This window comes from Theobroma cacao, chromosome 2 (genome assembly GCF_053813885.1).
Source record: "Theobroma cacao isolate CCN51 chromosome 2, ASM5381388v1, whole genome shotgun sequence".
Lineage (NCBI taxonomy): Eukaryota > Viridiplantae > Streptophyta > Magnoliopsida > Malvales > Malvaceae > Theobroma > Theobroma cacao.
The window spans coordinates 50,551,667-50,566,926 of NC_142640.1; the positions used below are offsets into that span (position 1 = coordinate 50,551,667).

The following is a 15,260-nucleotide window of genomic DNA, read 5'->3' on the forward strand; positions in this document are numbered from 1 at the left end:
ATCTTAGTAGAGAAGGAATCGAAGCCAAGAAGAAAATGCATCGACAACGACCCGGATCAAAAATGATTGGTTTATGGACTTTTCCGCATTGATATCTCTTCGCTACTTGTAACTAACTAGTACGAAGGAAAAAAACAGAACACACATTTCATCTGTTTCACTCCACTTGTCTTTTCTCTATCATTCTCGGAAGTTTTTGGTCTTGTTTTTGTGCTGAAATTTGGTTTCACCTGTATTTTCCCCCCCTTTTTTCTGGGTTAATTTGAAGGTCTACGGAAGAAGACAAGTGTTTTATATTCTTATCTGGCTTTGGGTTTTGTTTTGCGCACTTGGAAAAGATGATGCTGCATTATCTTCAGCCCGCGAAGCTCCAAACCAAGAAGGTAGTGTTTCTCTCTCGCTCTCCCTCTGACTGTTATTTTTGTAATCCCTTTTGATTGTTCTTCAAATAAAGTTTGGATTTTGATTGGAAATGGTTGATGGTAGAGATCTTTAATTTAACCCTTTTGATGGGGAAGGATAGAATTCTTGACAGACAGTTAAACAATTAGTAAGTGTACAAAGAAACTAAATCGGATCAGGGTGCATTCTGTCTTATACGAAATGAACACTTTCATTTTTGACTACCTCACCTGAAGACATTTGTATGGGATAGTTATAGTATTAAGCTTAATTTTGGTAGATTGATCATAAAACTGAAATCAAAATGAGTTTCAGTTGAGGACCAAATGATGTGATTTTACAAAGGATGCTCATTTAGCGGAGTAAAAAAGCTTTGTTGTTGTTGTTGTTATTGTTGATTTCACGAATTTACAGGGCACCTTCACTTATTGATTGTACCAACTTATTTATCTCTTTTCTCAAAGGAGATCTTTTGGGGTTGAAGACATGTAATTTTTTGAGTGTATGATTCATGGTAGATGATGATTTTCCAATTTGATGGCATCTTGGGCTGCTATTCATGTGTTTGCAATATTGGCAGCTTGTTTTTGAGGATGTTTTTTCTGCACGTGATTGTTCCACACTTGAACATCTGAAAGAGTTGAGCTCCAGGCGTAGATTAATTGAGGAGTCCATTAATCAGAGCAGCTCCATTACTGAGGCTATTGCAAGAGAAATGTCTGGAGGCTTGACTTCTCAATGTCTAAGGGTAATTTGTTAATGGGGGCTAATTTCACATTTTAATTTCTGTATAAACATTTCCTTTTGCACTCCAACATCTCCATTGCTGTAATGCATAAATTATTGAAGGCGGAAACCTGCTTTTAACTCTCTGGTTATTTTTTTCCATGAGGGCAAGCACATATTAAGTTTGACTAGTTTTATTATCAATCCATTTTGTTTGATTTGTACATATATAATCAAATTTGACTGAGGAGACAGAAGTTTATTCTGGTTGAATTTCCTTGTTTATTATGAATGTCTCAGGACCTTAAGAAACTGGAACAATACCTGCCATGGTTGGAAACGTTGATTTTTAATGTCGATTTGGTCTGCAGCAACCACCATGTTGTTCATTGGATTTCGGAACTGAAGATCCGTTGGAGCAGCACTCTTAGCTCATCATCTTTTTTTAACCTTAGGGGTCCAAAGCTTTTTCAAATTGATAATCTACATTATGAGCTTGGTATGACCCTTTACCTTTATGCTGCATTGCTTCGGGAGAGGGCTGTAGAAATTCTTCCAACAGGTAGGCTCGGACATTCTCACGTCAGCTTCAATTATATGAATCTTGTGTTTGTAACATTGCTATTTGCTGTGCATTGTGCTAGATTTGGTGCAATCTGCCACTCTTTTCAGAGAAGCGGCTGGTATTTTTCAGCATCTTGCTCATGAGGTTTTCCCCTCTTTACAATCTACACAGTCTGTAGAAAGGCCACCAGAAGCCACTCCATCCATGTCTACTGTTATGAGCCTAATTTGCTTGGCTGAGGCCCAGGTTAGTGTTAAGGCGTTCACATTTCAATATAGTGGGATTTCTATCCCAGGGTCCTGGCATCTTGGCCTGAAATTCATTGCAAAAATCTTTTAATATGCAAGTGTTTTGGAAATGTTTATTTTTATCTGCTTCTTTAGTAATTTCATTGTCTCTGATAATTATTCTTTTATAAAAATATAACAGGCTGCAACCATAAGGAGGGCTGAAGAGAAAGGAACTACTGTTAGTCTTTTGACAAAGCTGCACTACGGTATTACAGAGTTACTTGGTGAAGCCACTGCTATTCTATATTCAAATACTGGAGAGTGCAAAGATATTTCATCACACTTCTTGGTATGTATACACTCTGATAATTATAATTTAATAATTAATAATTATATTTTGTACTTTATGGCTGCTATTCTATTTTAACCATGTAGTCTTTTTAATATTTTAATGATAAATCGTACTATGTTTAATCATTTTTTATATTAACATAAATCTTTGGATAATTTATTCCTTCAACAAGTATGAGCTTGGCCTACATATGATCCTTTTCTTTGCACTCATTCATTGTTGATCTCCATTCTCCGGAAAGTCTACAGTCTTCACCTACTGTGTTGCACCATTTTTTTATCCCTAATTATAGAGTGAATTGAATGCAAATACACTACTTCTATTTGCTGAGAGAAACTCTTCTTTGTCGTTGCCTATCCTTGCATTAAGACATTTTACCCTCTGTGAAGGAGCTGATATGATAGTGTTCTCTGTGAACTGTTCAGGAATTTCTATCAACTTGCAAAGCTCTACATGAGTTAAGAAGTTTGAAATACCTTGCAGAAGAGCTAAAGATAGCTGACCAAGTTGGGGTTGCTGTTGGAGTTCTTCGTGATGCATTAAACAACGTGAAAAAGAAAGTTCCAGGAGAAGAATCATGGAGATCCATATTTAGAAAAGAAATTGATGATGCTGCTGATATGCTACGCAAACTCGAACGTGAGAATGATTTTGTCTGGCAGGAGAAGATCCCCTGTGGCGATGAGTTGCCACTGCCACAAGGTAAGAAGATTGTCGATGCTAAACCTTATAACCCCAAAAGATTGGAGAAAGAACTTATTTTCAAGATATAGATGTACATACCTTTTGTACAGTAAACCCTATATTGGTTTTAAGGGAGGAACAGTCACTAGCTTCTTGAGCTTCCTCTCCTTCCTAAAGTGCCAGAAGGAGAGATGCATTGTTTTTTAAACCACTACCAGCAAATTCTTTTTCTTCTTTATTTTTGTAATTAAACAGGCCATCTAAACAAGAGATTACGGTTTGTTAAATACCGAAAGGGCCAAGGTTTTGCCGAGTTTTTGAACTGTATTTTGGAAGGCTTTTGTAATATTTGGTAGATTATACTACTATTGTAGTAGTGAGTAGTGGCATAAAAACAGAGTAGCCATGACAGTAAAATTTCTGTCATAAATGTTCATTTAAAATCTGCCATATTTTTCAGTTCCTAACAGCACATCTCAGCTGGACCTCTCTGTTGCTTTTCATCTTCAATATTGATTTAAGCAGCAAGTCTCTTATTGTAATAGAATTAAGAGTGGTGAAGTTGCATCATGGCAGCAAAGCAGAGGCCCCTGAGTTAAGGCTTAAACTCTCCACTTTGTAATCCTCTTTTTCATTAATTCTTATCAGTTGGTGGCTGATAATTGCTAAGAGTTGGCTTTAATTTCTTCTTTTTCTTTTTCATTTAACCGCGGTGCAACTACAAAGATTACGTACACTAGCAAGGACTACATTTTTATTTAACTCTTCGACAAATGGTGCAACTAAATATATGTCAAACCAAATTAATATAGCTAAAATCTAAATTTGATTATCTATGTATAAGTGTATGATTATTCATTATAATATAAAATAAATAAATTTTTTATTTATATATTTTTGCTATAAATGATCAATACTCAGCTTCTTTTTTTGTCCTCATATTTCACGTCCTAATAATCAAATTTTAATTTAGTAAATTACTTATAAATATAAACAATATTTTTAATTACTTATAGAAGGAAAATGGTCGCGAGTGTGCCAAGTGGCGGAGCCAAATCCACTTTTCTCGGCCGTTTTCGGTTGGTTTAAGGAGCGCCAAGACGCAACACGGAGTTAATTCCCAGTTTGCGGGAACATTCCCAAGCAGAAACTACCATGGCAGTTCATTGCAACTCCGTTCTGTTCTCTTGCAAAACATGGCGAAACAGGGATACCAAACCCATATCCACAATCTTACCGACCCGTCTCTGCTCTGTTCCTCAAACCCCATTTAGCTTCCATTCAGATGGGTTGAAGCTCTCAACATGCGGGTATAAAAAAACGTAACTGAAGAAATATGATTGTTTCTGTTTGTTTAAATGTTTGAAAAGAAATATTTTGGTTTTTACAGGTGGGATAGGGTGGTTTCTGCTGTTGTTTCTGAGGAAAGTGCAGTTGGGTCCAGCTCTTCTGGCACTGATGTGTTCAAGCTCACTTACTTAGAGGTTTAATCTGGGTGTTTTATAAATTCAGTTAATTTAGACCCTTTGTTGTTGGATTTTGAGATGGTTTTCAAAATTTTGGTTTTTAGGGGAATAGTTGGCTGTGGGATGTAAGTGGGGTGAGAATTTTGGTTGATCCAATTTTGGTGGGTAGCTTGGATTTTGGTATTCCATGGCTTTATGATGCCGCCAAGAAATTTTTGAAGAATTTCAAGGTAATTTATCCATGTAATGTAACTGATCTTCTTAACACAGTTTTGTTCTTTTTTATTGATGTGTTTATTTTAATTGGAATGCAAAACTTTATTGCAGCTTACTGATCTTCCTCAAGTTGATTGCTTACTGATTACACAAAGCCTTGATGATCACTGCCATTTGAAAACCCTGAAACCGCTCTCAGAAATGTCTCCAGAGCTTAGAGTCATTGCAACTCCCAATGCCAAGCCTTTGCTGGATCCTCTTTTCAAAAATGTGAGTTAAGATTTAAATTTTTATGGTTTTCTGCCTGTCTTTTGTTTAATGGCTACAGTACATGGTTAATAGCCATTTACATAGGAATATCGGCATATGAAACTTGAATGGTAACTGAAGTAGGTGATACACTTGATCTGGACTAATAGATTCTTGCCCTATGTCAAGGTGATACATTGACAAGCTGCAAAAAGTTATTTTAGTCTAAGTAAATATAACCCATGAGAAACATGAATGTCAATTTGTATTAAAGCATTAGTGGTGTGAACATTTTCTTCTTATTTGCAGTAAAATTTAAGTCCAACATTGTTGAACTTTACAAGATGGTGAAAGAATGTTGACCCTGCCAATTTACTTGTAGATAACAACTAAATCTCAATTAATTGCAGTAATCAGAGATAGCTTGTCCTCATAGGTCCTGATAGTGGCTGATGTGTAGACTACTTTAAGTTTTTCCAACTCAAGTTGAATGCGACTTTCTCTTATGTGTGTCCGTGTGTATGTGTGTGCATTTACACATATGTGTATGAAGACACATCTGCAGTTGTAAAGTGAAGTGGGGAAAGTTTTTCAGCTCATTCCCTGTAATTTAGTTTTCGGAGGTTTTTGTAGGTGTTTGCTCCTAGTTTTCCTCTCCACTTCATCTTTGTGAATTTGTTCTTGGCATATATTATCATATAGATGCTAGAGTCAAAATGTAATGCAAAACAAAACTTGTCACTTAATTATGCGATTCTGTAGTAGAGCACAATTACTCAGACTTTCTCTGGAACTTAACTAGTTTGAACCTCATGTGCTATCATTTGTACAATCCATGCGTATGATTTAGCATCAATTCGCTAACTCTACCATGTAAAATCCTTAACATTAGAATCTTTCAGGTCACATATCTTGAACCTGGTCAAGACTCTGAAGTTGAAGCAGGAAACGGTTCCAAAGTCAGAATTGAAGCTACTGCCGGGCCAGTTCTAGGTCCTCCATGGCAACGACCTGAGAATGGGTAAAGCTTTCCAAGCTTCAACTTGCCAATGTGACTTTAAGTATAATGCCTTGCATCCTCCATTCCTAACCATTGGTACCTTATTTATGTCCTCTGTTATTTTCTTATGGTTGAATTCACATCTAAGGTGTTGCTCCAATGTCTTGGCATGATGTATTTCAGGTATCTCATCATTTCTCCACAGGGCCAATTGAATCTTTATTATGAACCTCATTGCATATACAACAAAAATTTTCTCGAGAAGGAGCGGGCTGACATTGTTATTACCCCAGTCGTGAAGCAGCTTCTTCCTAATTTTACTTTGGTTTCGGGACAAGAAGATGCAGTGCAACTAGCTAAACTACTGCGTGCCAAGTACAGTATTTGACCTCATTCCTGGAAGCTAAGTTGAATCAACAACACCCTATCGTGCTTATGCATTGGTCATTCCCTTTCTTCTTTTGTAGGTACATTGTGCCAATGAAAAATGGAGATCTTGATAGCAAAGGGCTTCTCGCTAGCATAATTCAATCTGAAGGAACAGTTGAATCATTCAAGGTCATATTTCTATACCCTCTACAAAAAATAAACGAGCCATGGCCCCTCTTAAGACTAGAACATATTAGCATTGTAGGAGGAAGAAGTGTCCTTCTCACTGATTTACTCCACAACTATTTTGCCCTGAGGAAGTTAATTATGTTTCCAATGATTGAGTATGTGTTTTCCTTTTTCAAAAATGCAGGAGCTCTTGTCAAAGGAACTACCAGATGCACAGGCATTAGAGCCCACCCCTGGTGTACCATTACAAATTCCTGCCCCTTAAAATTTCTCATAAACCTTCATACACTTTGCTAATGAAACTGCATATATCAGATAGTTTATATATGACAGTCGCGTATTTCTGCTACTCTCTCTGTCCCTTTTTCACTATCCATATTTCCTTTTTGAGATGTTCCAAAATGAAGTCCTCTGAATGTCTTAGATACATTAAAATTGTTATCTTAATTTTCATGAAAGCGGAAGAAGGACAATACCTTTTCTTTTTTCAAAAAAAAAAAAAAAGATGAAAAATTGGTATCTGGGCCTGGGTAATGGCCTGTTTGTGAAACTCTGGACTAAAAAGGAATGCTCTGGAAAGTATGGCACTAACCCAAATTGGAAATTCACTTTGATGGGTAGCTTAATAAACAATGGATGATCATTCCACCCACTCCTTACAAGAATTCAAACCTAACCATGCCCCGTAAAGAAGACAACCATGGACCTTGTCCACTATTCAAACAGGCTAGATATCTTCCCTGTGGGGGTGGTTGCTTTGTCGTCAATCTCCTAATAACAAACCATATTAAAAAAATCTCTTCTGACTTTCGCAGTGAATCTTGCTGTAATGCTATGTGTTAATTCGTTCTACTAGCAACTTGTCGTGCAAAATTTAACATAAATTAGCTAGTTGAACTTAGGGTCTTGACTTTCTAGGTCTATAATCAAATTTTGTGGCAAGAACTTAGGACCAGTGCTGTACTAAGAAAATTGGCAGCTGAAATGTAATGTGAGAGTCAACACTGGGTTTGGTAGCGATCTGTTCTTCAAGGTATACCAATCCTACAAATGGCAACCAAAGAGATATAAAAGTAGTACTCTTTCCGTACTTTTTTTCTTAATCTCCATAAAAATCGAAGAGAGATAAATATTTAAAAACGAGGAAAATACATATTTAATTAAAGTTTATCAGAATTCCAATACCCAAATTGGCCACTTAGCCAATTTCACTCAAGTCAATGTCAAATTAAACCAACAAATATGGTCTACAACACATGGTGTATCAGTTGGCAATGACATAGCAAAGCAATATAATCAGTTCTTCGCACTATTTATGTTCCTCCTCCTTCCCCTCCCCTCTCTCTCTCTCTCAAATTTTATTGTAAATATGAAATTTAATTAACGAAAAAATTGATTAATAGGGTTTTTGAAGCTCATTTATACAATAACAAATGAACAAATACCTAATTTGAAAGATTTTCATTTTTCTATTCTTGATAACATTTAAGAAAAACAGAATACTATATTTCACAGAATAGTTATGTCATTCTCGAGGTAATTTTTTTTTATTTTTATCACTAAAAACGAGATCTTAGCTGTAATCGCACACAAAAAGAAAAAAAAAAAAAAAAGCTTATTCATTCATGACGAGTTCACGTAATATAGTATGAAAGTGTTGACCTAGCTGATGATAAGCATGTCATAAATTTTTCGACCTAAGTTTGGTCAGTCGAATATTCTCAACTCAAACCCTATGTGACACTTTGATCAAACAATTAACCAAGAAACGACTTTTGTATAAAGTCTATCTTGTTTATTACTATTTATATTTTTATGAGATTGCAAGAGTCATTTGGCCTTTAGATTCATTGAAGCGACGCCCTTCCTTAAATTTCCCTCATCCCTAGTCCAACTCCACGTTCCATGGATCCATGTCTATCTCCATACCTTCTTCCATTTTTAAATTCCTTTCAAATTTGGTTTTTCTTGCCCACAATTTGCCCACATGCTACCATACTCCCCAAATCATCCCCATCTGGATTATCTAGTAATATCGATCCTCTTGCGATCATCGATCATTATTGCAGCAATAAAGAATCAAATTCGAATTTCTCTTTTTTTTCATAAATTAAAAATTGGGTTTGAGTTTATGTATAAAAATCGAGTATGAATTTCATTGATACGAAATGAGGATAAATGTGTTGGTTTGGAAAGACCTGCACTGGATACCTAAGGATAATGGATTAGTTAAGTTTGATTGGTTTTGATAATTAAAATGGGAAATTGATAAGGAATCTTGGACAAGGTAAGATTCTTGGGATCGGAATATCTTTCTCTTTTGTGTTCCTTAGCAAGAAGGTAAGTTAAAGAAATAGAGAATATACTTAGGACAATGAGATGATAACATATCCAAATTGCATTGAAAATGTGAGCATTAAACAAAAGAAAAATATTCTCCCAAGAACCAGAATATTCGGAAGTGGACCCCTAGAGAGTACTCCACAAACAGAAGTACAAACCAAATTTTTACTTTGATTGTTGTTGCTCTTTCTTTCCTGATCAGAAGACCTGAATGGGGTCGGTCGAGAGGGAGGAAAAGTCATGGCAACAAGGCCAAATGGCCTTTGTCCGAATGTGGAATTTGAGTAAATGAATATACTATTCTTTGGAGCCAATGAGCCTCGTTGGAGTTAGATTCTTTTCCCAAGGGGGACACGTTCATAATGAAAGGCAGCAGCAGATCACCGCCATGCAAGAACATCTTTGGCTTGTTGTCGTGGGCCCTGGTGTAAATGCCAGCATTGTTGTACCACCATACATGGAACTTTCATGGATGCCACTTAGATAATGGAGGTGCTGATAACATAAGTAAATTGGGTTTCCATCTTTATTTCCTTTGGTTGAAACTTTCTGAGTCTTTCTATGTCATCTATGACGATAAACCAGAACAGAGATGACGTTTACAAAATCGTGAATCATATCTCTACATACCTTAAATTAATTTGACGAAGTTCTTTTTAGGGATATAAAATTATTAAACTATGAGTTGAAATGGAAAGGTTGAGTTTGATGTTTATGGCACCATTTTCACATTGCATATAAGCTTATTTGCATTTTCTCTTCTTCCCTGTGAATCTGATTATCGATCGAGCATGGTTGACTTACCATTTCAGTAAGCAAAAGTTTTGTTGGAACTTGACCTTCTATTAACTCGACCTCTAAATGAAGCTAAATTAACATTAATATGAAGAAGAACAGTAAACCCTGATGCAATCTTGAGTACCTGAAACATGGAACAAGATTGATTATCATTCGAATTTGGAGTAAAGGTGAAAGGGGGTTTTCTTAAAAGAGATTTTAATCTCAAATTTAATTTTTTTTTTAAAAATTAATAACCGTTAAGTCAAACTTCATCGATTACAATAGATGCTGCCATTATTGAAACTTTTAAGTTAATCTGGTGCAATTTTCCATCATATATATTACTTTCTGGTAGGAAGGGACAGGGGAAAATCATATGGTCTCAACGTTTTTTTAAAGTCATGGAGGAGGTAAAATGCCTTCTACGCAACCGCATAGTTTCTAGGATATGGGGCACCTGTTGGACTGACAGAAAAGACTTGTATAGCTATCCAATTCTGATCGCCTATTTGCTTGAATAACAAGATTTCTCAGTAAGTCAAGATTCTTGTGTTCTCATGTGTCATTTGTTGACGTTTTCCAATTGCTAGGAAAAAGAAGAAAGAGTTATTCCGTTTAGAGAAGTAATTAATAAGATTCTTATATATCTTCTTGATAAACTGTGGTGCCCACTAACATAATGTATTTCAACCACAAATTGACCTTTTCTTTTTCCAAGTTACCAAACACTGTCCCTGTATGTCCAGGTCTGTCTGGAACATTTGGATAAACATCGCTTTGGGACAATCTGGAATTCGGATTACTATTGGAAAATCTGATAAATATAGCGTTTGGGGGTCTTGAAAAGTTGGGGGCTGAATATCCAGGGAAAGAAACCCTTGCATGAAAAGTATTCATTGTATCAACCAATGGGGTATCAGACCATGTGCAAGGACGTTAGCTAATGATTCTAAAACCAAGATTCCAAATTATTCGTTTAACTATTCCAGATTCTGGAAACAGAAGTGAGGTAGAACTACAAGGATGCTTTTATTCAAGGCTGACTGTCACTATCCATGTTTACACTCAACAACAAAAGCAGGAGTTAAGAAGGGGAAAAAGAATAAGGAAAAAAAGAAAAAAAAAAAAACTGAAGAGTGCTGTCTCTATATCATATAGAACTTTTCTACTGAGGTTTCCTTACAAAAATTGTACACCATTCTCATGCCATGAGAACTAAAACAAGGGAGAATCTGTAGTGGTATGAGTCGAGGAAGATGTTGATGGTGAATTTGAATGAACTCTCCCTTCACTGTGGCTGCCCCTTTCTTCAGATTGTGATCGTTGCGGTCTTTGCACAATCGCTCCTGATGGTTGGGGAAGCTTGGGCAATGGGGCAGCCACCGGGGTGTAGATTCCATTGGTTGGAGTCACACTGGCTGTTTCCCCTGATGCTGTTGTCGCAGCCATTGGGGCATATTCTGGTGGAGGTACCCATATGCCTCCAACCACCACAAATTGGGGTGCTTGTGCGTTGGCATTGTTGTGGACAGTTGGGCTTGGTCTCCTCGTGTGCAATCTATATTTCTGAAACAGATAAAACACATGAAAAATTTAGGCTATGCTATGCTGGACCTTGATGTTTAATTCTGCAGAGAGAAATTCCAAGTTTCATTTACATTGTAAGTCAAAGCTGAACAAGACGTTCAAAGCTGCTGCCTAATATTTACTATTTGGATAAGTGAAGAAACACGGCTGCCTAAGATAAGTAGAAAACCATCTTCAAAATTGGTATCTCACAGACTCGGACCAAATCTACATCTAGGGAAAGCTGTGTCAACATTGCTAAAGATGGTAGAGACTTCACTAGTCTAATTGCAGTGTTTGCTCAAAAGCAGAAATTTGACAAAGACGAATCAATCCTGATAGATCAAACCATCAAAATCTAACAGAATGTTAAAGAAAGATTACCAAAGAAATTACAATAAACCAAAAATCACAATACCCTTTTTAATGTACTGCAGAAAGTAATTAATGATTCAGGAAGATTAACTAACCGGTACTACAAACCTGTAAATGGCTTTTAACTTCATCATTTGTAAGTCCATCAACCTTCATCAGCTCCCTGATTTGCTTTGGAGTAGCAACTGCAAACAAATTCCAAATTAAAATCCTGACATCAATAATTTGAAACAAATTCCACTGCAACAAAAAAGAAATAATTTGACAAATTAACGACTCACCATGTGAACCACCGAGCTGCTGGAGGGCATGCAAGAAGCGCCTATGCAACTCCGGTGACCAACACCGCCTTTGCTTTCTCTGAGGCTGCCCTTCCTTTTCTTCTTTTTTACTGTTGGTGTTCCCATTATTGGCCTCTCCTCCTCCTCCTCCTCTACTTCCACTTTCTGTTGTAGAAGTACTTGTAGCTGAGGCATTGGCTTTTCCTACTGATGGGACACTCTTCTCTACAGTTTTCTCTCTGTGGAACGGCTGGAATGCTCCTCCATTTCTCTTCACTTCCACCGCACTCCCACTTTTACCCGCACCCTACAATTCAAAAAATAAAAAAAAATAAATCCCAGAAATTGTTAAAACTTTTTTCTTGTTGGGAAATTATGAATGAAACATGAGAAAGAAAAAAATGGTTACCTCTTGCAAGGGTGGATCTGGGGATTGATTATTATTCCACAGCTGAACAGATCTAAGCCAATCTGATTTCTTTTTATCAGCAGCAGCAACATTCTTCTCTTTGGTGTTGGTATCGTGGTCTTTGGATTTACGTGATTCTTGTTCATCGTCTTCCTCAGAGCAATCGGAGCTTCTTTTAATTGGAATAAATTCTTCCAAAACAGGTCCATCACTCGATGTCTGCTCCGAACACTCCGATTGCCCTTGCATGTAATCCGTCGTCGTTGAACCCCCCGATATCTCTTTCTTGCATGCCTCAATCGCTACAAACAACACACACACCAAAAAAAAAAAAGCCCACAAATTTTAGCACCCAAAAGAACCAAAAAGAAAAGAAAAAAAAAAAACAAGGAGATGAAATAATTTCCAAGACAAACCTTGGGTAACAAGCTCTAAACACAAAGGAAGCTCGCGTTGAAAGACTTGAATTTTACGTCTTTCTTCTTCTAAAGCTTCCACATACTCATGACATCTGCGCATTTTTTTAGCATAATCCATGTTTATCATAGCCTCTTTCTAACCCAGGAAACTTCTTCTCTCTTCACTTCTATTCTTTCTTCTTCTCCTTTTCTCCACACCCAAATTACAGCGATAGTGGAGGATAGTTATATGGGAAAAAGGGTTGGTTTTCAGACCAAATAGCATAGATAGATCCGACGAAGATGAGAAAGGCAAGGATGCTGTGAACGCAAAAAAAATTATAAAAGAACAAAGGGATCTAAACAGAATCAGGAAGAGAATAAACTTGGGAACCAAGAAAAAAAAATAGATACATATATATAAAGCAAGGATATTTATGGATTAGTAAGAAAAAGAATTAGAGGGGAAATTAATAGAGAAAATGGAAGAGAAAAATATGCTTCGAGGTCGGGGCGTCGCGTACCAAGACGAATCTTGATGCTGTTTTGTTAGAGAGAGAGAGTTAGTCATATATAAAGGGGAGAAGAGATAGAAAGAGAGAAAAGAGTTTGAATATTCCAATGGGTGATTCGCTTTTCGTCGTTTCTTAGGGGTAAGCTGGCATTGACATCACCCCCTTCCTTTCCTCATTTTGTTTTCAGATAAGATCAATGACTTCATATTTTTAGAACTCGGGAACTTCCTTCTCTTTTCCTTTTCTTTTTTTGGGAGTGTGCTGATCGTTCCTATGATTGTTAAGAAAAATAGGATGTTGATCATCTATAGGAACGCTCGCAGCCTATTATGTCCTCTTTATCTTTTCAAGCTTTTAATTTGAAATTGAGAAGGGAATATTCCCGGGGAGGGTGAGGAATCACTAGAGGCGTTACGGCAGGGACGGGGAATCTTGTGAGCGTGCACTCACGCTTTCGCACGCCGCGTATCCATCACCCTTCTGCCTCTTCCCCCCCGCCCTTCTTCTTATTCTGCCCTTTCAACTCTTCCAAGGGCCGTTTTATCAAACCATATCTCCTATTATTGATGCATTATAATTAATCCATCACAATTTTAAATTATATAAAATTCGTACAGATATTACATACAAATTATAATTATTAATCATAAGTTTTTTATAATTTTTTAGTATAATTAAATAATAAAAAAATTACAAGCGAACTAATCGATTTCACGATCCAATGACAGCTGGCCAACTGAGACTAGTATTGGCAGAGGGAGGAGGGGCTAGTAATGGCCTCGCCCCCACTCTCCCAAAATTTTAAATATTTATATTTTTTTTGTTTTTTTTTTAAATTTTAAAAATTTATTTTTATTTTTAAAAAAAATCATAATTTCACCCTTTTAAATATTAAATTTTTTATTTTTACCTCTTTAAATCTGAAATTTTGATTCCGTTACTGTATTTAGATCCCAGTGTCCATGTCATACCAACAAAGGGATTATGATTAGAGATTTTGCATAGAAAAATATCAATCATTCTCAACCGTGGAAATTGGGATAAGTATTTCTCAATTTCTCACCATGATATTGATATTGACTTGTGGGGTAAGAAAATGTAGTGATTTTCAAGTAAAATTAAACAGAGAAGAAAGGGTAACAGATTTTCTTTTTTAAAGCAAGCGAAATTCTCGATAAATTATATATAAAATAATTTACTTTTTAATAATTTCTACTTATACGCACTTTATTTAAAGATTATTATTTTATGTTTAAAAAATTCTCATATTCTCAATTACACATTCGAGTAATATTATATAGTGTTCATAAAAATATCTTATGCTTTTATCAATCATTGTAATTAAAGGTGTTTTACGAAAAAAAATTATTAAATAATTTAAAACAATTTTACATAAAAAATACATACAATTATCATTAAATTACGAATATACCACTTATCTTGATCTTTATACCAAAACAAAAACAAATTAGTGCTTAAATGGCAAGCACAAAAACTAACTCTCGACATGACCAGAGGTCCACTACAAGGAAGCTAAACAGAATATTCTTCACCTAGTCCTTATAATTAATTAATGACAAAAATACTTTTTTCTTTGGTAGCTATTAGCTAATCTATCAAAATTTTATTTCATTGATTTGGACTCCCACCATTAGTACATCAGACAAATTTAAATTGCAACTTCTTTGGGATTGTTTTGGTTTCATTAGATTCATACTTTTATTAAAGAATAAAAATAATCGATCGGACGAAGTCTTAACGTTTTTCTTTGGATATATAAAATTATAGATAAGATCGACAATCTGTGTACAGCCCTATATTGAATTAGAGAGAGACAATGGATATCATATTTTATCATGTATAATTGCGTCAACTCGATTACGTATGATTAAAAGAAACCAATATATAACTAATACAGATCAATTTACCTAATTTGCAAGCAAGTCATAGATCGTGTGATACCTCACATCCCACATTAGATATAAATATAATTGTTAAGACTTTTATAACAATCCAAGTTCATTACTATTAGCAACTTAAGTTTAAATTTTTGAAGGTCACGTGGTTTAGGTCCAAAAAATTATTAGATCAGTGGTTGGACTCAGGTCGTTACAGATTGACATTTTTTATTAATCATATTAGTAA

General features: G+C 35.8%; 3 protein-coding genes across 3 annotated transcripts; 2 read left to right on the forward strand and 1 right to left on the reverse strand.

The window, feature by feature from the left end:
• Positions 1 to 86: 86 nt before the first annotated feature.
• On the forward strand, positions 87 to 3,628 carry LOC18610530 (Endosomal targeting BRO1-like domain-containing protein). Its single transcript, XM_007046231.3, has 6 exons — positions 87 to 383; positions 983 to 1,150; positions 1,429 to 1,690; positions 1,773 to 1,939; positions 2,123 to 2,272; positions 2,701 to 3,628. Exons 1-6 carry the CDS (start codon positions 339 to 341, stop codon positions 3,046 to 3,048), a joined length of 1,140 nt encoding a protein of 379 aa, XP_007046293.3. The 5' UTR covers positions 87 to 338; the 3' UTR covers positions 3,049 to 3,628.
• A 368-nt stretch (positions 3,629 to 3,996) lies between these two features.
• Positions 3,997 to 6,797, forward strand: LOC18610531 (Metallo-hydrolase/oxidoreductase superfamily protein). The gene is made up of 8 exons (XM_018114639.2): positions 3,997 to 4,269; positions 4,350 to 4,443; positions 4,530 to 4,655; positions 4,753 to 4,911; positions 5,793 to 5,911; positions 6,074 to 6,265; positions 6,358 to 6,448; positions 6,633 to 6,797. The coding sequence occupies exons 1-8, from the start codon at positions 4,115 to 4,117 to the stop codon at positions 6,711 to 6,713; spliced, it is 1,017 nt and encodes a 338-aa protein (XP_017970128.2). The 5' UTR covers positions 3,997 to 4,114; the 3' UTR covers positions 6,714 to 6,797.
• A 3,779-nt stretch (positions 6,798 to 10,576) lies between these two features.
• LOC18610532 (transcription factor HHO2-like) lies at positions 10,577 to 13,346 on the reverse strand. Its single transcript, XM_007046234.3, has 5 exons — positions 12,619 to 13,346; positions 12,203 to 12,504; positions 11,794 to 12,100; positions 11,621 to 11,697; positions 10,577 to 11,137 (listed from the first exon to the last, which is right to left on the reverse strand). The coding sequence occupies exons 1-5, from the start codon at positions 12,746 to 12,748 to the stop codon at positions 10,787 to 10,789; spliced, it is 1,167 nt and encodes a 388-aa protein (XP_007046296.1). The 5' UTR covers positions 12,749 to 13,346; the 3' UTR covers positions 10,577 to 10,786.
• Between the last annotated feature and the right edge of the window lie 1,914 nt (positions 13,347 to 15,260).

Bases quoted from the DNA above. Each gene is read 5' to 3' on its own strand.
- LOC18610530 (XM_007046231.3), top strand. From the start codon at position 339: ATGATGCTGCATTATCTTCAGCCCGCGAAGCTCCAAACCAAGAAG. The intron at 1,691-1,772 runs GTAGGCTCGGAC...GCATTGTGCTAG, and splicing joins TGTAGAAATTCTTCCAACAG to ATTTGGTGCAATCTGCCACT. The intron at 2,273-2,700 runs GTATGTATACAC...TGAACTGTTCAG, and splicing joins ATATTTCATCACACTTCTTG to GAATTTCTATCAACTTGCAA.
- LOC18610532 (XM_007046234.3), bottom strand. From the start codon at position 12,748: ATGATAAACATGGATTATGCTAAAAAAATGCGCAGATGTCATGAGTAT. The intron at 12,101-12,202 runs GTAACCATTTTT...TTTGAATTGTAG, and splicing joins CAGATCCACCCTTGCAAGAG to GGTGCGGGTAAAAGTGGGAG. The intron at 11,138-11,620 runs GTTTGTAGTACC...TATCTGTTTCAG, and splicing joins AAGTTAAAAGCCATTTACAG to AAATATAGATTGCACACGAG.
- LOC18610531 (XM_018114639.2), top strand. From the start codon at position 4,115: ATGGCAGTTCATTGCAACTCCGTTCTGTTCTCTTGCAAAACATGGCGA. The intron at 4,656-4,752 runs GTAATTTATCCA...ACTTTATTGCAG, and splicing joins AATTTTTGAAGAATTTCAAG to CTTACTGATCTTCCTCAAGT. The intron at 6,449-6,632 runs GTCATATTTCTA...TCAAAAATGCAG, and splicing joins GAACAGTTGAATCATTCAAG to GAGCTCTTGTCAAAGGAACT.